The sequence below is a fragment of the Gopherus flavomarginatus genome, chromosome 14, assembly GCF_025201925.1.
Source record: "Gopherus flavomarginatus isolate rGopFla2 chromosome 14, rGopFla2.mat.asm, whole genome shotgun sequence".
Classification (NCBI taxonomy): domain Eukaryota; kingdom Metazoa; phylum Chordata; order Testudines; family Testudinidae; genus Gopherus; species Gopherus flavomarginatus.
Window position 1 is genome coordinate 29,711,899 of NC_066630.1, and position 26,904 is coordinate 29,738,802.

Consider the following 26,904-nt stretch of genomic DNA (forward strand, 5'->3'; position numbering starts at 1 on the left):
ATTTAAGCAAAAACACAAACTGGAAAGTAAATAACATTTCATAACTGGAAATGGCTAACTGGCATCAAATAGAAAGTCTGATATGAAAAAGAAAATATTTTAAAGGTTAATTTCTGGTTCTTATATTCTGATTTGGTAAAAACAGTTTCTATTGTCATGTGACAACCATCAGCAATATATTTTCTGCATTTATATTCAAAGTTATATTCCTAATATATGTATTTAAATAGCATGATGAATGGAGTGTGAATGCAATTATTATTTTGTGGATATATGTCATTGTGAATTTCAGTAGAATACTGTACATAACTGTGCATGCAGAGGAGATTTCAGAAAAGGAAGTGGAAGAGCTTTTTGTATTTTTATAATAGTCTGATGTGATAGCATTAAGGTATGGGATATACATAGTCCTAATTTTTTTGGTTCACAGCCTTGGTGAATCCCTTCTGAGCTTGTAAATCAACTTGAGGACACCATTATCATGTAAACTTCCACCAAGATACCTTATTTATTTTATTCTCAAATATTTTAAACATGGTGGTTTCCTTATCTTCTGATAGATTTCAGAGTGGTAGCCGTACAGAGTCAACAGAATCAGTAATATTTCCTTCATTATCTAGAGAATTATGAGAAACTTTCACATATCAGGAGTATTCATGGAAAGAATATAATCAGTGTTTGGATCACAGTGTCTATGTGAAATTTTAATTCCATTAGTACTTGAAACACTGACAAGTGAAACAGCAAAGCTCACATATTCAGAATACATCTTTTTGGAATAGCCAAAATAAGAGATAATACTATGTTCCCATTTCTAGAGCCTTGCGCAGATACAAAATTTGTATCTGCATCCGAACCGCAATCTGCAAAAATGATCCATGGACGCAGATATCCACAGATTTCCAGGACTCTACCAATTTCGTATTATGAATGTACATGGGGTTCAGTGTGGTTTTTTATTTGAAATGTGCACAACTTTCATAATGTAACTCAAAATTTAGATCAGGTTTGCCAAAATATTCATGAACCTTTTCAGATGAACCGAATCAAGTTTTGAGTTAACCTGGTCTGATTTATGGTTTTGGGTTGAAATTGGGCAATACTCCATGGTTCCGACCCGAAATGAGACAAAACACAAGCATCCAGTAGCACGAAGGCTAAATCAGGTTTGAATATCATAAGGATTCAGGGGATGCAAACTTTTATGAATTTGAAATAAAAAAGGGAAAGGATTTGCATGAACTCCCTGCAGACTGAAAACCCCAGGAGCCCAAGTCAGCAGACATGGGCCATTTGCGTGTGTTTTATTGTAGTGTAGACATACCCAAAGTTTCACTCAGCTCTGCTTAATATCCTTCAAGAGCACTAAAGATAAAGTTACGGTGAAGTCCTGTGCAAAAGCACTGTTGTGAGGGAGTTAGCAAACCCTGCCCCTTCAAGAACACCCAAGCTAGGGGCAAACCAATATTTAGCCCAAAATGTTTTACCATCAAAACTCTTTCAAACTACCCACAAGCAAATCTTAGTGTCCATTATATATGTGTGAATAATTTAACTGTTCATAGTCCTAGAGTTCTGCAGTATTATCTCAGTGTAATGTGATACACAGAAGGCAAGATCAAAGGAACCAAGAGGCTCTCCAGACAGCAAACTGCTCCCTGCTTTGCCAACCTAATAGTCTTTTCTGTATGCATCCTTTTTTAAAGGATTGTCCTTTTGAATTGTTCATCTCCCACTTCCCTCACCAAGTAACTGAGGCAACTACTGCAGTGCACCAGCACAATGTTGCAGACTTCAGTATATGATATGCAATGCAGATAAAATTGGAACTATACAGCCTTTCCTTCCAAACAAGGACACTGCTAGATGTTGCTCTTGTAACATCAAACTCACAAAACATCCAGCAGAAATTAAAGCAAACAATTTAACACTCCTCTTGATAAAAGAGAGAGTGGAATTCACCTGGTGCAAGAGGCTAGCATGAACCTGTACACTGTTTACATTCCATTTAAACCCTATTTTGACGGTGACTTCGGAGTAATGGCATTGCAGTAGTCTTCTGCAGACAGGAGAATTTCACCCTACATGAACATTTAATATGATATTTTTAAAATACAATTCTGAATTTTAGGATCAAATCACTAGAAAATTACTCTTTTGAATATCATGGAGCAATCCTGAAGTCCTGATACCTTCAAAAATAATGTTAAAATCAATGGGGCCAATCCAGAATCATTTATTTAGGCAACACTTCCACTTAATTTCAGTGGGAGTCTTGCAGAAAAAACACTGTCAGGACTGAGTCCAATAGACATTTTGACTATATAAAGATATAGGACCAGGATCAAACTCTGAACTTGGTGTGTCAGTTTTTTAAGGAAGGCTATGGTAAATGTCCCCACAAAAGTATGTATTCCAGATCCAACACTTATGTGTGCAAATTACTCTGTGGCTATACCAACTACCCCCTTGAAAGTTGACTAAAAACATTATGCATTCTATTGCCAGTCAGATTTGTCACTGTCAAGATAACATAAGCCGATGTAATATACCAACTGATAAATTTACTTCAATATAAAAAGCAAAACCATCGGTAGTTCCTATCTGTAAATTACTCAGATTTTGTAAGTCAGCATCTCTCTGAAGGAAATCGTCCATGCTCTCTCTCCACAACTGCAGTATAGATAACACAATCCATTATCAAAGTTTTATAAGATTTGAATTCTTCCGTCCATAAAAAAAAATCATACTAACAGAATGCTTCTATCTGTCATAGATTCAATCCTTGTTTTATGAAATACAACACAAAGCTTTGCTCAGTATTGCCACCATTCAAGAAGTATTCATGTTTTCAAATATACAGACTAGTAAAACACCAGCCCAGCTGTGGTTGCCAGCATCTCCTCTTCCACAGCCATGAGCCACAGTCTCATGTCCCTGGAGAAAGGAAAGTTTGCCTAGTCTTGTCCCACAACAACGGGAAAGGATAAACGACCATTTCCATTCACAGGGAATTAAGGCTGCAAGATATATCTAGAAGTTCCTCTGGACAGAGGAGACATGCACAGGTTCTGCTATCTGAAAACACTTAGACCAAAAGATTTAAAACAGCCTAAGTGCACTACAAGTCTCTCAGGTCAAAAAGCCACTCATGCAGGCACAGTTCATCCCCTGGAGATCTCAGCAAGATCACATATCTCTTCATCATTACACACCTGCAAAGGAGAAAGTTTGGGATATATCTCAGTTCCTTTCTCACACAAAGAGCAGACAAAAGAGCAACTGCTGGATCACCCCTAAATCTAGGTGAGTGTCCCTTTCTGTCAGCCTGATCTCACATATCTCCATGTCACACCTCCTTATGGCACAGAATTTTTTTATATGCCTCCCTTCACAAACAAAACATTGGTTAGGAGGTGTGGCCAGCTCTCCCTACAGTCTGGGAGAGAATGTGTTTTATCTCCCTACTTCTAATTCTATGGTCCTTTCAGTTTTCTCTGATGTTTTTTGAATCTGGCTCATGAACTGTCTTTCAGGCTTGGGCTGCAGCATGGCTGTGGTGGTCCCTCTAGTAGCTGAGCTTCTCCATGTAGTCTTATGTGTGCTGCACAACCTCTGCCAGCATAGACAGTTAACGTGGGTCCATCCAAGTCTGCAACTCTTGAGCAGACGGCCTAAAACCAATCCATAATTTCTTCCACTGACTAATATTCAGGCTTGAGACACCCAGTCACCTCATAGGTTAGTTGCTAGGTGAAGGAGTGCAGCCACAACCCTGAGGAAAAGAGCTTCTCCCAGAAATGCTGCTGGTACTTCTCCTCAAAGATCCTAACCCAGTCTAGGATGGCAGCCAGGGACAATGAAGGTAGTCAGTAGCAGTGTTCTTACCAAGGCCAGAAAAGAACTTGGAAAGGAGCAAAATGGACAGCTCAGGACTCCTCCCAGGCAACAGCAGTGTCCATCTGCTCAAAGGTGACCAGGCACGGCCATCATTCGGGCCCATCTTGAACAGAGAAAGGATGATGGCTATTGGTAGCCTGAATGGTGTGTCTGGAACATTTGCTCCTGGAATTGCTGCTGTTGGAGTTGGGCTGCACGCTGGGCTTGCTACTATTCTTACAACTATCTTGGTTGTTCTTGTTGATCTGCAGCCTGGGTCTGCTGTGGCTTATCATCATCTAAGTCAAGACATTCTCCAATTTTCCTCTTTTATACCACTTTTGTAAAGAGATTAAAAAAATAACCACACCTTAAACCATATCTGATAGTTGCCTTTTCCAACTACATTTCAAAAGCAATCCATATGTAGTGTAGATCAGTGGTTCTCAAACTTGGGCTGCCGCTTGTTTAGGGAAAGCCCCGGTAGGCTGGACCAGTTTGTTTACCTGCTGCGTCCGCAGGTTTGGCCGATCACAGCTCCCACTGGCCGCAGTTCGCTGCTCCAGGCCAACGGGGACTGCAGGAAGGGCAGCTCGCACATCCCTCATCCCGCGCCACTTTCTGCAGCCCCCATTGGCCTAGAGCAGTGAATCGCGGCCAGTGGGAGCCGCGATTGGCCGAACCTGCGGACATGGCAGGTAAACAAACTGACCTGGCCTGCCAGGGGCTTTCCTTGAACAAGCGCTGGCCCAAGTTTGAGCACCACTGGTATAGATCCCACTTCTGTCTTGGAGCTTGGTTCTATTAACACAGAAATTAACAAAATAACAAATTCTAGTCACTCCTTCACTCTACAGAACTCATCCGAGGCTTGGCTGCTCCTAGACTGCAGACCTTTCTATATATTCCTATAGTGCCTATCACAATATTGTCTCAGCCTGGCGGGCCTAAAGGCAGTCCTGCTACATTCATGTTAAATAATTAATTTTTCTTCTTCAGTACTCAACCACAACCTAGATCCTTCCTCTCTCTTTCTAGAAAGCCCCTCACATATCTGGAAGTGATAATAAGAAGTCATCTGCACCAGTGACTCAGCAAAACCCCTTAATATTTACTAGAAGCAACATCACCAGCTCACTGGATGGGTGTCTCAGGCAAATACTGCCATTCTGTATCATATTGCTGCTACTTAACTCAATCTAAGGTTTCTAAAATATGCTAGGAGCCCATGTTGACTAAAGGATTACACATGGAGATTCTCATTTCAATATACTCAGTTTCCATTTTGCTCTGAGTTGCATCATTTTTTGATGCATTTGGTGTTTTTGTTTGTTTGTTCTGTAACAAGTTCACTAGCACCTGGATTTGTTAAATTTGTATCAAGACAAGAGGAAGGAGGAAACACGTCTTATAGCAAAGAGACTGTTTTGTCTACACTGAAACATACAAAATTAAAATGGCTTTGAGGGCATAATAAACTAGAGTCTAAGAAGACCAGTTAAATGTTTTATTCTATCACCAAGCTAGGGAAGGATTATATTTGCTTTAGTATTGTGTCAAACTGCAGTGGTTGTCTGCTATAGCCAGGATTGTTACTGTAAATTGAGTGGGCTATATATACTGTTTATTTCCATCTCTAGAAATCCCAAAAGTTGTTCAACTGAACTTTGAACTCAAATCTGCAGGTATAAAACCAATTATCATGATTTCAATGCACAATGGTATTGCAAAGCCTTATGTCAGGGTTCCTTCTCCACTCTGAACTCTGGGGTACAAATGTGGGGACCCGCATGGAAGACTTCCTCCTAAGCTTATTTTTACCAGCTGAGGTTAAAACTTTCCGAAGACACAAGTTCCATCTTGTCCTTGATCACTGCCACCACCAAGTAATTTAAACAAACGTTCAGGGAAGGCCACTTGGAGCCCTACCTCCCCCCAAAATATCCCCACAAGCCCTTACACGCCCTTTCCTGGGGAGGCTTGAGAATAATATCCTAACCAACTGGTTACAAAGTGAGCACAGATCTAACCCCCTGGGTCTTTAGGACACTGAAAAACAATCAGGTTCTTAAAAGAAGTTTATTTAAAAAAAAGATAAAAGAATCACCTCTGTAAAATCAGGATGGAAGATACCTTTACAGGGTAACAAAAAGATTCCAAACACAGAGGATTTCCCCTCTAGGCGAAACTTTAAAATTATAAAAACAGGGATAAACCTCCCTCTTAGCACAGGGAAAATTCACAAGCTAAAACGAAAGATAATCTAACGCATTTCTTTGCCATTACTTACTATTTCTACAATACTAGATGCTTAGTCCAGATATGGCTTAGGGAGATGTATTTACCCTGCCCTGGTTCCTCTGCTGACTCCAAGAGAACCAAACAAAGACACAAACAAAAACCTTTCCCCACAGATTGCAATGTATCTTCTCCCTTTATTGGTCCTTTTGGTCAAGTGCCAACCAGGTTATCTGAGCTTCTTAACTCTTTCCCGATAAAAGAGGAATTAACCCTTTACATGGTAAAGAGGGATTTTATGCTACCCTTAGCTGTATGTTTATGACACCTTAACTGAGAATTAAGGGTCTACTCCTCCAAGGTGCTAAGCATCTTTTGAAAGGCACTGGATACACACAACGCTCACTGACTTCAATGAGAGCCAAAGGCATGCAGCTTCTTGCAGGATTGGTCCCTAAGAGTACCCCTTATTTTTAGTTACACTTAGTCAACAGCAATTATTTATTTTGAGATAATGTCTGTGGATATTGTATCTCTTGAAAGGGGTGACTATAAAAACTACTATTCCTAAAGTACAACTCAAGTAGAAAACAGATTAATACTGCTTATCTTAATCTGAAATTTAGTGGCCCACAGTTTCTTGAGAAAAAATCAAATCACTGAACGTAAAAGATCTCTTCTGGTGAGAAATAGCCACTTTTCCTATAAATGAATAATTATCACCTTCCAGAATTAGTTGTATTTTTTCCTATTAAGGATGGCAATAAACATGTTAATAACAATAACAAGGGCTTGTTTTAATAGAACGTTCCAGGCATTAAACACATTAATGACCCATGAAATAACTGTTTTATCTGTAACACATTAAACAACATAGCTATAACTCTGTATTAATTGAAAACCTACTTCTTTCTCTCAAAATATAAAATTATAATACTAAAAAAAGAGATTTACAAGGAAGTTTATTTGTAAATGAAAATTAAAGATATAAATTAGAGGTATGCAGTCATGTGTGGTGAAGTAATTGCTTGAAATGAAGACTTTTTTGCCATTTGAACTAGCTTTTTTTTTTTTAGCTTTAATTTTGGCAATTTTGAGTTAATCTTGTCACTGAAAAACTAAATTAGCAATTTGGGATTAAATACAGTAAGATTCAGATCTTTATGTAAAAAGCACTATTTTGAGATGTTTATAACATTTCCGTCTTCAGTTTGCGTATTTACTACCCTCTAACAGGATAAAAATTGCAGCTAAATTCTTTAAGGCCATGACATCGGTTCGCTGTTTATTTAAAAGTCTCTTCTTATTATCTCAGTTATAGCCACCCTAATTTTTTGATTTTTGACCTCAGTCCCACATTTAAATTGTAACATAGTTAAAGATGAGTTTATTCCAAAATGAATTAAGTGTATCTGGGCAGGATCCTAAATGGAATCAGGGTATTGTCACAATCATAAAACTCAAATAGGATCAAATCCTCACCAAACAGAAAACACAATTTCTCCAACAGTCAGTATATATCGAGCAATATATGTAAATTTATCAGTTTGTTTTTGTAAAATCTATACTTTTTTGGATAAAAAAATCAGACTGAAAAGAGAAAATTACTTTACTGTCTGTTTCTTGGATATCAGAAAGAGAATTTCGAAATTCATCAAAGCTAACCTTCTGTTATGTACAACAGGCTAAGCTGAAAAGAATGTTAACAAGTTCAATTTTCATTCAATCAGCACTACTGCTCTCTGAAATGTTTCATTGCAGGAAAGAAATAAAAATAATCTATATGGTAATTATGAGGATGAATCCCCCAGTAACTTTCAGCTACATGAAAGGTCAGTTCTATTCAAGATATTTTATCAGTCCCCTGCACATACTCCTGTCCTGTCATTTTAAATCTGAACAGCATTTTATTTTCCCATTTACAGCTACCTGCAGAATTAAGTACTTAAGCCAAATAAGAAAAAAAAAAAAGAGAAAGAAAGAAATGTTGAACGCTGGCAAAGGCTATAATAGCATGGAGATAAATCGTTCAGCTGCTCTCTCTCAAGCCTCTGGGGCTGCAGATTTTTCTTCTCCTGGTGCACTGTGGGTATTCAAAACTTGTTCAACATGATTTCATTTCATTTCAGGCACTGCCTGAGAAAACTAAATTACAGAATCAATCATACAGAAGGTCAGAGTGAGACTTCATTACAAGTATTGCATGCTTGCATGAATATCTTTCATTTATGACTGACCCAATATGTCACAATAGCTGTCTAGTAAAAATAATCCACTTTCTGAAATTGATGTACTACTGATGTCAATGCTACTCAGCAGGCTGGGCAGATTATAGAGAGGTGTTAAAAAAAAAAGGAATCCTCAGGAGCACAAGTTGTAGTTTTATAGAATTGCCATCTTTTGTAGATTAAAATAATTTTTCAGATGATCATCTAAACAGACAACAGAGCCTCAGTGTAAAATATTTTGACCAGGATATTGCTACTGATTTCTACTTATTTTGAGTCAGATATTTATAAGTTTAGTATCTGCATCATGTAAATCAAGGGTTTCTTTGAACTCAAAAAAGCATCAATTTTTCATTAATACATTTTTGAATACTAGGATTTTATTTGCATATTATTAAAATGTGACTGTTAATCATACTGCACTCCTTTTATCTCCCTTTTTTGTTGCTGTTGTCTGTTTTTAAATGTAATAGCATGCATTTAGGTAAGATAAATGTGTTGTGCTTGTTGCCAATAATAATGAAGCTAATCAGCAATGTGACAAATTGTCACTCTTTTCTAAAGCAAAACCAATGTGACAGGGTAGGAAATCAGTCCCAATACATCATAAACTATCTTGTTCTTAATAGCATAAACAATTGCTAATCCATCAATACAATCTTTTAATAACTGCTAGACCACATTTATTCTGGTAATAAATATCTTGCTTGCACTTTGCATGAACTGAAGAATATAAGTAATAATAAATCAAGAATATAATGTAAAGTATTATTTATTATTTTTCTGGTCCTCCTATGGGGAGTATCTGAGGAGCTTGCAGAAGTATTATGATGTAGCTAGCCAACTCTGTACCCTAAGGGAGACATAGGAGAACCTTGACAAAACCTATTTTTAACCATGCCTCTGGCGATTCTGCATTCAAGTTTATAGGTGAACATGTCAGGTAGTACATAGAACAAAGCCAAAGACACACTGTATTAATCATAATTCTGTCCAAGCACATTTTATTTTTTCAACATTTGTGATTTAAAATCTCATGACATTTCTTCAAGGTGAAATTCTACTGGATTTTTCAACAAGGTAAGTCTACATCAAGCTAAAATAACTATCACTTACAGTAAGGTCTCTAATAATTCAGAAAACGACCAAAGAACTTGATGTGGTTCATCTCAAATTATTTTAACTGTTTGTATTCAGCAAAGGAAACTACTGCTTGTTTTTCAGTATCTAGAAACTATCTCCTTTTGTAATTAGCCATACACTATTAATGAAGCACTAAAGTAAGACTACCCAAAATCACTGCATAAGAGCATTGTTCTGTAAGTGTATACGAACATCATAATTATTTTATAACCCCATCTTTAGTTCTGTCAGATATAGTAAATTCAATTGACCACGAAATGAAATTTCATACTCAAAATGCCTCCTTTACATTTTTTTATTGCTGTAATAAAGTTTTTATAGCTCCCAGGCAAAGTAATTCATGAAATGTCTAATTTAAAAATGAATTCTAATATTATTAATAAATATTTACCAGTTTAATAAAGTGCCCATTTTCAATATAAAATATGATATACTGTTTTCATTATCTATTTTCAGAATAAAGATGATCCATTGGGAATGTATCTGAATAACAGATAGAGATAAATGAGTTTTGGGAAACCTGCATGATGACTATTCTTTATTTTTTTTTTTAAAGATCCTTAAGCTACCCAGTGTTCCTGGGCAGGGGAAGAGTTTGGTTTAAGAAGAAAGGGGAGAAAAAATGTAACCACTGAAAAACATGGGATGGCTCTCCGACAGTAAAACCCACAGGGGGCAGTCCTGGGGAGGAAATCATCACATGAATCCCCCTGCAAAGTTCCTCCTTGGTCAGGCCATGTGACCTACCCCACAACTCATCATCAGCTAACTAGTAAGGCAGCTCCATTAGAGTACAGCTTCCTCAGCACCACCTGAATTGCGGGGGGCGGGGTTTGGGTTGACAGTCTCCTCAGAAAATCTCAGAGGGGTTGGTGGGAGGCAGGGCGGGCGCCAGGCCACAGCGCACCAAGCGCGTGCCTGGGGTGGCATGCCATGGGGGGCGCTCTGCCAGTTGCCGGGAGGGCGGCAGTGGGCTCCTGTGGACCTGCCGCAGGCGTGCCTGCCGAGGGTCCGCTGGTCCTGCGGCTCCAGTGGAGCATCCGCAGGCACGCCTGCGGGAGGTCCACCAGAGCCGCGGGACCACCGGCCCCCCCCGCAGGGAAGCCTGCGGGAGGTCCACCGGAGCCGCTGGACTGGTGAGCGGCAGAGCGCCCCCCACGGCGTGCCACCGTACTTGGGGTGGCAAAACTGCTAGACCCGGCCCTGGTGGGAGGATACTAGCCGAGGTCTCCTTCTGGCCCACCAGGAACCAATCCTGCACCAATGAATCAATGGGAGCTGTGGTATCAAATTCAATGGGCACACAATCAAGCCTCCAGTGTCTACTCCTTCCTCCAGAGTGGGCCCTGGAAAATGAAGGACGTGATTCTGCAGAAGCGTAGCTAACCTGGGGAGTGGGGGGGTCCAGTGGAGGAGAAGTGATCCAATCACAGGGTCTCTTCCATAAGCAGATCTGAAGGGGATCAGCCAACACCATTATTTGAATATTGAAATTGAATATTGAATATTATTTGAAATATGAAAAATGCAAAATTAAAGGACAAATCCTGGTCACTTTGGTCACACAATCCAACTGGTAACACCAAGGGGAAGTATGCAGGATGTGGTCAAAAATATTCTATTATTTGTGCCTGAACTGGTTGCAGTGTGTTAACTATATATCCATACAAATCACAACAGTTCAGGATTCCCTACTTCTTGGGCACATAATTCCCTACTTCTGCTCCAAAGCCTGAGACTTTATTAAATGTTTTTTCTCTGGTTTAATCACTCCTTGTGCTCAATACATACACAGGCAGGGTGAGATCAGAGGAGAGGGATCATATTCTGAACGTTATGACTCCTGGCCACGGAATTATTTGGACTTTCTGCCTGCTCAGCAGTGAGATGTTTTTATTTATTTATTTATTTTCAGCATTAGCTATTTATCATGACCTTAATGGGAACATTCAAGTTTGCAATGAAGCCAGCAAGCTGTAATGGGCTTTCAGCTAGAATGGAGAAATCCAAAGAAATATTTACTGCATGTGTATTTGTAATTTTTTAAATTACTGAAGCTCTGTGGAAATCCAATCTTCCCATGCTTTTACCTTATCTGGAGTGTTTAATTTAAAAAAATAAGACAATTTATATAAAACTGTAAACTGACAGTATGACTTGCTTTCTGCTAGACCACCAGTAAACTTGTATTTTAATTTCACTACACTAAGCAGAAGCTCCTAGAAAACTGCTAATCTGACTAAATAACTATTAGTTGTATAACATGTCTAGCTGTATATATAGCCATTCTTTATTATGAAATCCAGAAACTAATTCAAACTGTAGCCAAGGAGTTTAAAATGCTAGTACAGTAAATGTGCCACTGAGATTGGAAATAACTGTGGATCTGATAGCCTAACCCCAAAACCACTCAAAAAATGGGACCTGGAGGAGAAAAATCTACAAGGTTCCCTTTTGTAGAGTTCCCCGCCAGATCAAGAAGTGAGATTTGAATCCCTGAACATTGGAATGAGCAAACAGTGTGGACAATAAAATACATGGACCCTTCAAGCTACATGCAGATCTACTAGACACCATGGTGGTCTGTTTGAGGAACCGTAGTTTGTCTTCTGCAAGTTCCTCCTACAACTTTCCCAGCCATATGGTCAGGGTCATCCTGGCCAGAGACTCCTCAACCCACTGCTATCCCAAGAGACTTCCCACTAAAGTGGGAGCTTCACAGCATGAAAAGGCTCTGTAGAAAAGTTAATATACCTTAAAGCTTTACTAATTTTTTAGTGGATTCTGATTGTTGGGGTTAATGGTATACCTATCACGCTGGCTGAACCTTTCCCCACAGTCAGATCTCTACTTTGCACCCCATTCCCACCCCACTCCAGGCTTTCCAGAGGCCAAGGGGTAGATGATGCCTGGCCTCAGTCTATCACCACTCTCACGGGCATGCACAAGCAGCATGCCCCTGTGTTTGCAGATCCTCCAAGGACAATCTTATTCTGTATTTCCAAGCCTAATCAAAATACTGAAAACAAACTCAAGTTATTAATTTAAAAAGATTAAATGCAGGGCTCTTAGAATAACTCCACAGAATATACATACATAGTATAATCAAATATTTCCTTTACTGTCAACAGGTTGGTTCAAAAGGGAAAGGAAATGAAGAAACATTCTCTGTATCATGCTAGCCAACCATCCCTGGTACTGTCAAGGCAGTCCCTTACCTTCCACCCAAAATATAGCCAAATAATTCCCTTAGAACTAACTGGCCTAACACAGGAGGAATTTTTACAGGGGAAGAGCCAGTTCCTTCAATTCTATAGGACAAATTCTGCCCTCAAAAGCGTGGATATAGTTCTCATGAACTTCCTCAGCAGTCCTGAGTGCATTCAGTGGTAAAATCTGGCCTATGGACATGGATTTCTAAATCCAGTCCCCGACTGCAAATTCTTATGTTAACAGTATTACCAGGCTGGTTCCTTTATTGTAAAATAGAGACATCCATTCATATGCAGCTCAACAATACACAGTTTATTAATAAGAAAGCCCACATTCCTGAATAGTTACCTTTAAACATTTTCCAGTTGCCATAGTGAAGCAAATAACGCTATTCCATTAGTTGTAATATTTCCTATCATATGTAAAGTGCTGCAGATATGCAGGTAATATGATCTATTTAATACTGGCAAGTGTTTAAGGGTGACCACTGTTCTGCTAACTCAGACTGAGATTTTGAGAGGTCAATGAAAATAGGTATTTTTACATATTACAAAAATCTGCATTTCTATGTTTTGACAGGTGCTATTAATGCACTGAAAGATATAAAGGATCATGCCTACCATATGCAATCCATTGCTGTGGATTACACCATCTTGCTCCACAAGATTTCGTGATATTGTAATAGAAGGAAGATCCAAGCTCTGTGGAGGAAACTGGGGTGTAAATTCACTTCCTTGTCCAGGCAGCTGGTCGCCTAGACCCTGAAAGGGCAACAGTATATCTGCCATTCCCAGCGTGGGGTCTGACTCAGGAGGGGGCGTAATTGGTGGGATCTCAAACTCTTCATCTCCAAGACTTGGAGTATGGAATGTCTGCTAAAAGAAAAGAAAAAGCAACCATAATAGAGTGCACCATTCTAAATATTCATTTCTGGATTTGCAAACCAAAGGAATTCTGTATTATTTAGCTCTCAAATGAAAACTCTGAAAATAACAAATTTTATAAGTTTCATATACATAGGGTTTTGTGGATAATTCTGATTAAAGATTTAAGTCTCATTATCATATGGTTTTAATGGAGTATCAGTATTAACAGTTTTTTAATGCGTACTTAATTAGCAACATCTGTCTTTGTTGTTAGACTGAACATCAGCCGCACTGGATTTGGCCGTATAACAAATTGCCACTTTATTTATATGTTTTTGAAATAGCATCAATGGCTTACATTATTCTTATGCTTCATAAAATACTGACAATTTTGTAGCACATACACTCCATTAATCCAGTACTGAACATGGCACATGTTTGTTTCCTTTTTACAACTAACAAACATGAAATATTATAATTCAGTTTTCGATTTCTTTTCTACTCCACCCATGAAATATAATGGAACCCTTTACATAAGGGTTATTATTTGGAGTACAGACATTTATACAATAGCAATGGTGATTATAGTAGCTTCCAGTGTTTTTTGAAGCAAGCCAGCATGTTTGAACAGTGGGGTTTTTTTTACTAAGTACACACCTGTTAAGATGCCTGGAGTAGAACATTTACTGCCAGTTATCTTCAGGGTTTGTATGTGTATGTTTGTGTGTGTGTCTAAGGTAATCTTTACTCAACTACAGTCTGGATCTGGCCTCTACATTGCTGACTTCTATTTGAAGGGGAAAAAAAGAAAAAAAAAAGAACTATGCCTATTCAGATTTCTTTCTTGTGAGCTAAATGAATTTCTGTATATTACTTCAGGTCCATTGCTGCTTAATAATAGAAATCTAATACTTGGAATTAGGCCATTTCACATGTACCCAAATCAGGACTATCTCAATCAAACTGGGCAACTGGCAATCCTAAAATAGGCACTTTGTCTTGTTTTGAACATGCAGCACTGCTCTGGGATTTGTTTGTTTGCTTTAGTTCAAAATTCTAGTTGAGAGGGGCAAAAAAATGTTTCATGTATTATTTACATTGTTTGAAAGAGTGTCTTAATTCCAGTTAATTTTAAAATGATATGTTCAGTGAAAGTTCTCATTAACTGCTGTAAATTGTCATCCTTCAAACTGTTAATGATGATATAAATTAATAAACGCTTGAGAGAAAATGGAAACTGAAACACAAGTAAAACCTTTGCTTGCATACAGAACCTGTCAGCTGTCATTATTGGTCTCTCACCAGAAATGATGAGGTCCCAGGCTGCTACAGTCTGCAGGAGCATAGTGAGAGAGTCTGCTGAGACTCTAGGAGTCTCGCTTGATGCAGAATATTGCAACTTAATTCCAGATTTGAAAGCTGGTCCTGTATTAGGGAGACATTTGACTTTCATTGCCATGTTACAAAAGGCGCACATTTTCGTACTGTGGAGCTCTGGGTTCACAGACACAAAGGATGGATTGGCCATGAGAAGTGGTTGGCTAATGAACATAACCCTATGGCTGCATTTGCAGTTATTTTGGCACTAATGTGGTCTAGTAACAGATGCAACTGTAATTTGTGACTCATTTGCTACCCCATTACTGCTTAATGAAATCTAACACATCACATTAACAATACGGATAAACACTCATTCTTGATATGTGGCATTTGGCTGTTTTCATTACCACTGTAATTAACACTTGAAATATTATTTCAATAAATATTTAAGGTGCTTTAAAATGGGTCATGGTAATCATCATGACATAAAGACAGAAAACAAAGCAAACGTGTGGATTCTAAACGTGAAGGTGTTCTAGTGCTTACACTGTTCTCTCTGTAGGGCATTATTTACGGGAATAAAATGGTTTTCTAGCATGGCGGCATCCGTATGCAAAATCCTAATGAATAAGCTGCGCTCATTTAAAGTAAAAACTGAACAACAAAACACACACTGAATGCAGTAATTGCCAAGTTAGGCTCACACTATAATGCAAATATTAACACTTAATCATATTCTTATTCTTTCTCCAAGCAATGAAATCAGTATTATTAGACTAGCTCTGAAACTCTGTTTTAAGTGTCATATTTATGAGGTCGTAGTATGAAAATGGGATTTTGTTTCCTCATCTAAAGGGATAAATCCATTAAAATTGTATAAATATATAATGCAACATTTTTATAATTTACGACAAGTAGAGAGACAATCATGAGTAAACTGATGAGTACTCACATAAAACTAATTCTCACAATATAATTGCTTGAAATAAGTATACATTAAAAAATATCTCTAAATGATCCAAGAATGAGGATAAAATAGATGTAATCTAAAAGAAAAAAAAAGTATTCTAGTGATGTAGTCTTAATCCAAGTCACTGGGCTATTCAGATTGTAAAAAGAGGAATGTGATTTGATATTGCAGAAAGGTGCTGTTATAACCAAGATAGTATAACATTTCTGGGGGTTATCTTACCAATTGTATTTTTTAAGTTATTAACTTTTCAAATATTTATTTCTTACATTTTTTTTTTTAAAAGTGTGTGCATGGTTAAATGCCATCTGTACTGAAATGTTCAAAACATTTGTTCCTTTTGATAAAAATGCAAATCTGGAGAACTGTTGTATCAACATATAACAGCCAATGTCTGACATGGTGAATTATCACAGCTGGAATTAAATTGTCTCTGAACAGCTGCTGGCAGCAGAGCTTTCATCAATGTTTGATTCAAATGTAGGAAAGAAATTCTACAGAATGAAACATCATGTTGTCATTACAGATGGGGTTTGTGTTCATTATCACAAACAACACTGGAACCAGTGCCAAAAAATATTCCCTTATCTATGCAGTCTTGCTGGATAAAAAGAGATGGTGGCCATTTTAAAAATGATTCATAAAATACTCTTAATTTGAACCTTCATCTTTATTGTAACACCTTCTTTGCCACTTAATTCCATACCACTTTCTGTTTTATTATAACGAGCACAGTCATGACAGAATTGTCACTTTCAATGAATAAGGTCAAGGCTGCTCATTTTTCTAACCTTTCCTCACCCTTGGGAGATTTATGATATACACCTTATGTACATATTAAATATTACTTACTACCAGTTTCTGCCTCTCTCTCCATATTAATATATTACACACGCATGCACATACTTTTTTAGGCAATACATCTTCCCCTTTTTATCTTTCCACCCTTATTGGAACAATAGTTGTTATTTTCCAGGTACGTCCAAAAGGCAGCTCCATCTGGAGCTGATGCCAATACTACTGCAATGATAGTCTAAACAACTGGCTGACAGCAGATCGTGGTCTAAAAACAACTACTGGAGCAGTGGTTGGTGCACACAGCCCTTCACTAGCCCCACTCCTAAAAGCTAGCAGCCAAATGTATCACCTCAATGACCTATTAGCCTACATCAATTCAGACCCAAGGCTTGTTCCCAAGCCCATGTGTAAAACTTGGCTGAAAGTCTGTTCCTCCTTCCCTCAACACAAACACTGCAGCCAACTAAGTTGTTTTGTTTTCTAATTTATGTGAATGTTAAGAACCCAAATTAAAATGTTTGTATCTATGAGTGAAATTAGCATATTAGCTACTAATGACTTCTGCTAGGCTTGCTTTCAAAATCTACAACTACTGTGCCTTTCATTTGTTTCCTTCTGTTTATAATTTTTTTCATACATAAAGCAGATTTGTTTCTATTGACATGCTATGTAAGTAACAGCCTTATGGACAGCTAAATTGAGTAGTAATGGAGAGCTGTCAGGTTATTTTCTTTCTCATTAAAGTCTTTATTTTGTGCTCCATAAAACACATACAAATTCAGCACTTCATTCTTCATCTGTTGAAAGTCTGTTAAATTATCAAAGCAAACAGCAGAATATGAACACAGATAAAAAGAAAAACATCTACCTCATTTGCAGAAAGAAATGCATTATTTGCCTCCGTCATGTTCATGTAGTTGTTATTGTTTCCAAACTGAAAGAAAAATAGATATTTGGCTTTTAATATATGCCATGATAAACCTTTATGACTATACAGTCAAAATATATTCTTTATCCCATCAACTACTGAGAAAAGAACTGCTTCTGAAAAAAAGATAAGATGTAAATCTGCACAAACTCTTTTGGAGCTGCTACAGTCACAACCAAGCTGGATGATTCTGATTATTAAATTGCTGACTGAATTAGTATGGATCATTTGTGTCCCCCAGTTCTGCATAGGAAGGATCCACTCTGTGCATGGAATCTGCCCCTTCTCATGCAGAAGGCAGGGTCAGCTGAGTCTGCAGCACAATCACCTCTATCAACCAAGCACTTCACGGATCCATTCTAAGAAATAGATAATTCATCCCCAGGCTCTATGATGTTTTTGCAAAGGCCCACCCATCACCTAGGAGGTCCTGAGGGGAACCAATGCCAGGGGAGTCCCCAGTAGCAAGGTTTCAATTAGAGCTATTTTAAAAAGGAAAGTGGGGAAGGGAGGATGAAGGAAGTTTGCAAGATTTTTTTTTTTTAAATTCTCCCTTGTCTCCTCCCACACATTCAAAAATTTGAAATCTTTTGCTCAGTTCTCATTCCAGTAGAGTCCCACTGCCAGGGAGCCAATGGAGGGCAGGGATAGGAGAATTGTGCAGGGGATCAGCCAGGTTAGTGGTGGGTCAGTGCCCCATTCCATTGAGGGACACTTCCTCCCACACATGTGAACAATCAACAGGTATCCTCATGGAGATACTCTCCTCCAAGTTTCCTTCCTTCAAACTCTGAATCATGAATATCAGTTGACCGTATTTGAGAAATATTTATTCTTTTTAGAGACTAGTATGGAAAAGAGGATATTATCAGCATTTGGCTCACTGGTGATTTACATGCACTGCTCTCTTAAATGGCAGTAATCAGATGTTTGTAGGAAAATAGGTAGACTGGTAACTATCTTTATATGTATTCTCAACACACACACAAGAGCATTTCATAAGCTTTGCTTTTCAAGAACAAATACCATTGGTGTGTTTGTATTGTCAGCTGATACACTAAGCAATGGAGTTTCAAACCTCCATTGTGTTTCTAAATGGCCTTCTCACACCATGAGAGTTAAGGTTGCATCAGCATTTCTATCCTGACCACCTATTTTCTGAGTTTTATAACCCAAATATAAATCTTTCCTTGGGTCTTTTCCTTGTTACAAAGTCTTGAGTGCATCTTATTTGAAATGATTTTTTTTTAAATAGACATTTTTGATACTACAGGGCTCTACAATGAGTGTCTGAAGATGGGGAAATATTCACTGCCACAGCCAACTCCACAATTGTCTGCTCCAAATGAGAGAATCCTATAATGCTGCCAGAGCAGGATGAATCCATAATGAAAAGGGATATCCTCCACCTTCACTCAGTACTTTGTCCAACTTACTGCCTGGAGGTCTTGGCGATGAAGAGGTTTCAGACCTTGCCCCTCGTACCTGCAGCATCAGAGAATGGGATTGGGGGAAGAAAACTGGGTCTCTTCTTGAAAGGGCTAATTTCCCTGAAAGACTTTCACAAGAACCTTTTCCCAAAGTCAAATATGGGACAACTGCAGCAGCATTGTGAGGAGGGAAGAAAAGGAAGATGGGTAAAGGGAACTGGGGTCTGATCCAAAGCCCACTGTAGTAAAATGAGTGTCTTTCCATTGACTTCACTGGCCTGTGGATCATGCCCTTGGAGATAGCAGAGTTTAGAAACAGGGTAGAAGACAGAACGGGAGGAACTTTGTGGAGAAGGGAAGAGAAGAGATCAACTGAAAAATTAGAGTGTAAAATCTCCACCCCAAAATAAGAAGCGATACACAAACTGTATCTAGGATATGGTCTAAGTAAAACTGGTGTTTATGGCATACATATACTGTGTCATAACTACAACTAACTATATAGTTAAAGATGATGTACGTATAAAATTCACCCAGAGGCTTAGTTTTTAGAGTCAGCCATTGCATAGTCACAGGAATTTTTTCCGGACAAGATTTTGTGTGGATTTTCAGCATACAGACTTAGTACTCATGCACAGCAGTGAGACTGACATGATAGATTTCTCATGTCAGTGAGCCAAGAACTAAGAAGGATTTACATTAAAAACTATAATGTCTCCAAAGAAGCTGTTCTTTTCTACAGTAACAAAACATACAAGTAAACCAAAAAAAACCCACCACTTGTTAAAATAATATCTAAATACAGTCATGTACAAGAGAGTGACTTTATCATACTCCACTGGATAGAGCCAAATTCAACCCTACTTTAAAATGAGCATATCTTTCCTGAGGTTGGACCTGCTCACAACAGTCCAGGTTTTGGCTATACACCTTAGAGAAGAGTTAGAATGATTTACTTTCTTCGTCTTCATATACTTAAGTACAACACAGGTTGCAGCAGATATGAACTCCATAACTGTTTTTTTCCCCTCAACTTGATGCTCTTAAAGTGAAAAAAAAAGCAATTCACAGATTGAAAATTATGTCTGTGTGTCATTAAGAATGTGGAACAAAATGAGAAAACAGGGAAAGTTCAAAGTGAAGGTTGCAACTACATTTTTAACTTGCTATTGTGATTGAGAATTGCAGCTCCTACTTTATATAACTTCAGGAACTAACCTCAGACCATGCAGTACCTGTGCTTTTGTCAGTGTGTATCACAACTTCTACATTATTTAATTGTAGATTTTTGTCTGTGAATTAAAAATCCATTTAAGACAAACTATGTTTTATCAGTGAGCATTTTAAACATTAAACGTACTTATTATCTAATAGTAACCACAAATGACACAGGAAAATAAAATGGTTATTATCTTAAGGACCTAAACAATTCAAAAAACAAATTAAGCTTAGAGTGATATAAGAACTGGGTTAGAAATCCTCTTCTGAACAGTTAGTATGTGAATGTAATTACTGAAGAAACTACAGCTACTCAGCTGTGAATTGTATCCATTAATTAGTATTTGCCCTGGAGAAATGAGAAAAATCAGTAACAATGTTAACACCACAAAGCACTGATGAGTACTGAAACACAGGGCCCTCAGCAGTTAGTCAAGCAGGTGGCTCCAATGGTCCAAGTAATTTTAAAAGCTCTCACCTGAAGTGCAGAGCTGGAATTACAAAGCACTTCTTGCATATCTTTTGTATCTATATAAAGCTATAATTAATGGCTTTTAATTTAGAAACACTTTATGATCATCTGGGAACAGTTATAAATCATTCTAAATAGAACAAGGAGTTCTATTCTATTTTAGTAATATATTTAACTTAGAATAGGCAGACAAATCAAATGTGTGAAATGAGTCAACACCTATCTCCATTTATTTTCTGGGAACTCACTTACCCAGACTAACATATACCAGTAGTCTACATACTTGAGAACAGGGGTGCAAAATGAGGACTAGATCCTGCAATTTAATTCATATGAGCACAACGCTTGTAATGCTTCATTGATTTCACTGACTGGGGCATTAAAGTGGATCCAGCTGCTGGATCTAGCCCTGATACCTTACTGTTTGAGTTGGCTATCTGTTGATTTAAAAATTACTTAGTAATAATAGTCAGTAATACTTTGTAATACTGTACAGCGCCGTTACCTGTAAATCTCAAAGCACACTACAACTATTAATGAATAAAAGTCTCTGAAGCGGCATGCAGTGTTATCCCAGTTATACAGAAACAGAGGAACTATAAGTGACTTTCCCAGGTCACAAAGCAAGTCTGCGGGCCAACTGAAAACAGAACAAGTTTTACTGGCTGCCGTCCTGTGTTTAGCCATTAGCTCATGATTGTTTGATTTCAAGAATCACACAAAGTCCAGTTCTAAGACTAAGACAGGGGTTCTCAAACTGGGGGTCAGGACCCTTCAGGTGGTCATGAGGTTATTACATGGGGGGGTCACGAGCTGTCAGCCTCTACCCCAAACCCTGCTTTGCCTCCAGAATTTATAATGATGTTAAATATATTTAAAAGTGTTTTTAATGTATATGGGGGCGGGTAACACTCAAAGGCTAGCTATGTGAAAGGGGTCACCAGTACAAAAGTTTGAGAACCACTGGACTAAGATTTGCACGCAGACTCACTTTTACATATGCACACTGTATTTTGATGGAGCAAAAGAAACTGTATATGCACCCTCATTTTCTGCAATGCATTGAAAAGAGAAAAGCAGGCAAGATCAAACTGTTTTGAACAAACAAATCATCTCTTTCATTCATTCTGCATGTACAATGCCTAGGGCCCTCCCAAATTCACAGGCCATTTAGGTCAATTTCACGGTCATAGGATTTTTAAAAAATCATAAATTTCATGATTTCAGCTATTTAAATTTGAAATTTCACAGTGCTGTAATTGTAGGTGTCCCGATCCAAAAAGGAGCTGTGGGGAGGTGGCAAGGTTATTGTGTTTGGGGGGGGGGAGAGGAGGGGACAGGTGCAATACTGCTACCCCTTACTTCTATGCTGCTGCTGGAGGCAGCGCTGCCTTGAGAGCTGGGCAGCTGGAGAGTGTCAGCTGCTGGCTGGGAGACCAACTTTGAAGGCAGAGCCACCACCAGCAGCAGTGCAGAAGTAAGGATGGCATGGTATGGTATAGCCACCCTTACTTCTGCGTTGCTGCCTGCAGAGCTGGGCCCTCAGTCAGCAGCTGCTGCCCTCCAGCCACTCAGCTCTGAAGGCAGCTCAGAAGTAAGAGTGGCAATACTGCAATCCCCCTAAAATAACCTTGTGACCCCCTGCAACTCCCTTTTGGGTCAGGACCCCCAATTTGAGAAACACTTATCTCTCCTGGGAAATCTATATAGTATATAGGGTAAAAGCACACAAGACCAGATTTCACAGTCTGTGATGCATTTTTCATGGCCATGACTTTAGTAGAGGTCCTAGCAATGCCCATCCAAGTGGGTGGGAGCTTTGCATTAAAACTAATGACATTATTTGGTCCTATGTCTTTAAAATTACAGCAGTCTTTGGGCTGAAATAGCCATGGACTGCAGTGGGGCCAGGATTTCATCCTTTTTTACTCTATCATAAGGTTAGGCAGGTGGGGTGTGTGTTTGTTTTCACTTTGGGGAATGGTAAGAAATCTCTTGTAGCTTGTTATTAGTGCCAATCCAAAGCAGTCAAGTAATTGCCATTCTGTATTCCAGTAAACCACCACTGCTGGTCTTCTCAGTTACATACTTTCGATTACAAAGCTTGAACTGAAATGTCTAATCTCACTACACATTGAAGTTTTTAAAAACATTGTTCCTATATTAGGTTAAAGCTGTGATACTCACACTGAGGGTCAGGAGCGGCAAGTCTCTCTGTAAGGCACATCCTGCAGCTCTTTACAGCACAGGATATTAAAACACTGTGTGATTTAACTATTAAACAATCTAAATTATTAACCAGTCAGGATGCTTTACTATGTTACTGTAGTTGATAAAATAATAATACTTAGTCAGAATAAGAAAGAAAGAAAGATATAGTAAGTGAAACAATTAATTCACACTACTGTTGCTCTTCTGGGTAATGCTGATCGCTAATTTGCTCCTGAGCCATTAAGGTCTGAGTATCACTAGGTTAAAGTTTCTTTCCCACCCTACATGCTTGTCCTAACGAACAAAGTCAAATCAACCCAAGGAGCATGCTTAGGCTTTAAATATTGTGCAACCCCACCCTTTCTTTTTAACTCTTATACCTTTCACTTGCAGTATTGCCAACCTCAGACACTCACAAATCATGAATCAGCTCCTAAAACATCGTGATGTTAGCTTAAAAATCACAAGATTTTATAAGAACAATAATTTAGATTCTAATTATTTGTGTTCTGGTTTTTGAACCTTCATGGTGTACTTGCCTTTAGGGTTTTCTATCTGTTCCCTGCAGCCAGGAGGGCTAGAAATTTTTTTTTTTTAAATGAAAGTTGAAATTCTCATGAATTGATATAAACTAGGAGCTGAGGCAATACTGTCAGGAACACATCACAGGTGAGAGGTTACAGAGTCTGGCTTCTTCTCCAACATAGCCTCCTCAAAAACCTCAAAAAATTAAATATGGGCTATAGAGTGTGTTTTTCTTCTGTAGCAGTGATGAGGCAAAACACATTTCCAGAAAGTAAAATATAAGCTACAGTACATAATCAACTTTATATTAGACCCTGTTCTAAAAACATTACCATATTTTCACAGCTGTACCAATAAGCCTCAAATCTCAAAGTATGAAAAATATGGTGAATAATTCGCTCTAAAATATCCCGCGATTTTCAGAAAATTAACTATGAGTGAGATGGGGAGAGTTTAGATACATAGGATGAAACCTTGGTCCCACTAAAGTCAATCATAGTATGGCTGCTGACCTCACTGGGGCCAGGATTTTACAAATACTACTTAGCAATTCTTAAATAATAACTTAACTGTACACATTACCATCCTTTTAACTACCAAAACCCTAGTATAAATCTGTTGAAAATCAGTGACTAAAGATGAACATTTAGTCTTGAGAGAACTCATCCCTGGTATTCACACTAGAAAGAAGCAGAGAAATACACCAAGTAACTTGACGATAGACAAATGGATAAAATTTTCAAAATGCCATCCACTTGTCTCAATGAAACTGGCAGTGAAAGGGAATAGTTCCAGCAGCAAGGGAGAGAGACACCCCTCCTCCACTCTGAAAGTCTCTGGCACCCTTTGGCCACCAGGGAGGGAGGGTGCTGATTGGCTAGCAAATCACAGCTCCGATGATTTAACATGGAGCGGAGGCCATGTGGAGCCTCTTTCAGCTCCGTTCCAGTGGCCTCACACTAGTCACCCTGAACTAGGAATTGGAATTCAGTCGGATAGATGCTGCAGGTATAGACATTCCACCCTTTGCGGGGGTCAGGAAGGAATTTGTTCTCCCAGGGGCCAATTGGCAGAGGACAAGGAGTTTTTTGCCTTCCTCACAGCATCTTCAAGCCACAGCAGACTAAGTAGGAACACTTTTAGTACCTAACACAGGTACTCGGGTTGAGTTGTTAATTCGTTGCAACTTGCAGCCAGTTTCCAGGGCAGTTAAAATGATAAAATGAACAGTTCTCCAAGACAAAAGGCCTGGGATTTTGGTGATAGGCCTTGGGCTCATGGGATATGGTGAGACCTTGTGGCCTTTGCAGGCTGAGATCCCATTTTTCTGCACACCCTGTTCTCCTGGCCGGGGTGCGGGAGAGAGGAAAGTACTATGACTCAGAGATGGATAAGTCCTGGAGCATAGGCTGAGAAGAGCCTATCCTAAGTTATGGGTTATCTGGTAATGATCCCTGTAACCCTGGCATGAGAACAAACTTAATGTTTGGTAGATCAGAGTATGAGTGATGGGCAGGTAGTGCCCCTTCCCTGTGTTAAATTTTAATAAAAGTTGCGACCTGACACTTAATTCCATGCATGTGTCTGTCCTCATTTTGCCGCTGTGTCCGCATCAAAGCACTTTTAGGTGACTTAAGAGCCTAAGTCCAATGGACTTTCAATGGATTTAGGCCACTAGACCACTTAGGTGCCTTTGAAAATGTTGCACAAATGTCTTCTATCAAACAGAAACAAAGATTTTTATCGTCACAATACTTTTACCCTCAACTGTGAAACGTGACTCACCAAGCAAACCTATTATATATTGCCAATCAAACTCCTCTTGCTAGTATAGACTAACCATGCAAACACAAGGAACCAAAGGAGAAGCTTTTGTTCCATCTAAGAACAAAAACAAAATCTGGCAATAAGAATAGGCAGCAAAGTAGTAGTGCAATCACACCACAGTAAATAAAATAAAATAAACTAAAAAAAAATCACACCACAATATGTCAAGACAGCGAATGGGCCCACGGGTGCCATACTAACAGAACATATCGTGAGTTGGAACAAAACTTATTTATGCCACTTGAGAAGAAGAGTTTGTAATTCTGTACTCAAAGAGTAAGTTCTGTAAGTTTGAGGAGGAGATACCATACTTCTCTTACAGAACAAATATTTTGAAACTCTTATTTAGGTGAAAATGGAACTCATTTAACTAATGCTATAACCAGTGCCTTCATAATTATTAGTAAATAAATATCCAAAATAAATGTTTATGGCTAAATATTTAATGGGTTTTCAGCGTGCTCTTTAAACACCGTATTCTGCAAACCCTTACGCCTAATTCCTGCAAACTCTCATTCATAGCCCCATTGACTTCAATGGGTAGGTTTCTAAGTAAGCATTATATGGGTGGGTGCAGGACTAACAAAGCACTCTCAACAAACTAAAGGTGTGAATAATAGAAGTCAGACAACTACCTAATTTGTGTGTGCAAATTTTCTTTGTATCTGCATTTTAGGTAGCCAGACATACACATTCCATCATTTGTGCTCTTATTTCATTGCTCCTATAAAATGGCAATCTCTAGAAATAAAGCAAAAAGCCACATTTTTAAATATAGCCATTAATTATATATATATTAATTTCATATTGAAAAGTATCTATTTGCACAAGAATATGTATATTTGTGGAAGCAGATATTATAAATTATATCTACTAAATATAGCCATTACATTATTATATATATTCATTTAATGTAGAAAAATATCTACTTGCACAAATATATGTATGTTTGTGGGAGTAGATATTACATACAATTATTATTATGGCAAAGATCTCAGCTCTATCTTCATTTTTGGCAAATTAATTCCTGAGAGGCTATACTATCTTCATGAATAAAAAGAAAGATAATGATCCCAAAAGATGTAATTACAGACCAGAACTAAATTACTTTGCAGGTCTAAGTACTGTATCTTTATAATTCCACTAGAGAACATCCTCACTGCATTTGGGCAGATTTGATTTTGCTGCCTGACCAATAATTACAGCTCTGGCAAATACAATGTCTGATAAGAACATCAATTAAGAATGAGCATTGTGTTGTTATTTTTTTTTTAAATCATCATGTTCACAGCCTGTCTGATTGAATGAAATGCCAAATTAAATTAATGGAGATTGCTAAATCTAGCTAGCTGGTGGGGAGCCATGCAGAAAGTGGGACAGCATAGACAATAAACTGTCTGTAATTAAAAGAAGAGAAACTGGACTACTGCTACTTCAGTCTGATTACTCCAAACACCACAATATACATTAAAATCATTCTGACAACAAAGTGTGAAGAGTGGGAGGAGGTTTTGATCAACTAATATCTACAAGCACCAATATCGTAATCAACTGCATTAAATGCTACAGAAAATTACAAACCAACTATTCTTTGTTCCTATCATGAAAAACAATTTACTTCTTCAGTTCACACAACCA

At 38.3% G+C, this 26,904-nt stretch overlaps 1 protein-coding gene across 2 annotated transcripts in view; it reads right to left on the minus strand.

Moving 5' to 3' along the window:
* The window catches only part of TOX3 (TOX high mobility group box family member 3), an 88,681-nt gene that overhangs the window by 11,334 nt on the left and 50,443 nt on the right, over positions 1-26,904 (minus strand). Inside the window, exons 2-3 of one of the 2 annotated variants that reach the window (XM_050922549.1) lie at positions 17,524-17,589; positions 13,322-13,573 (exon numbers count right to left, since the gene is read on the minus strand). In XM_050922549.1, coding sequence (XP_050778506.1) covers positions 13,322-13,573; positions 17,524-17,589 — 318 coding nt within the window. Of the gene's footprint in view, positions 1-13,321; positions 13,577-17,523; positions 17,590-26,904 lie in introns of both variants that reach the window. The other variant, XM_050922548.1, reaches the window with a different exon arrangement.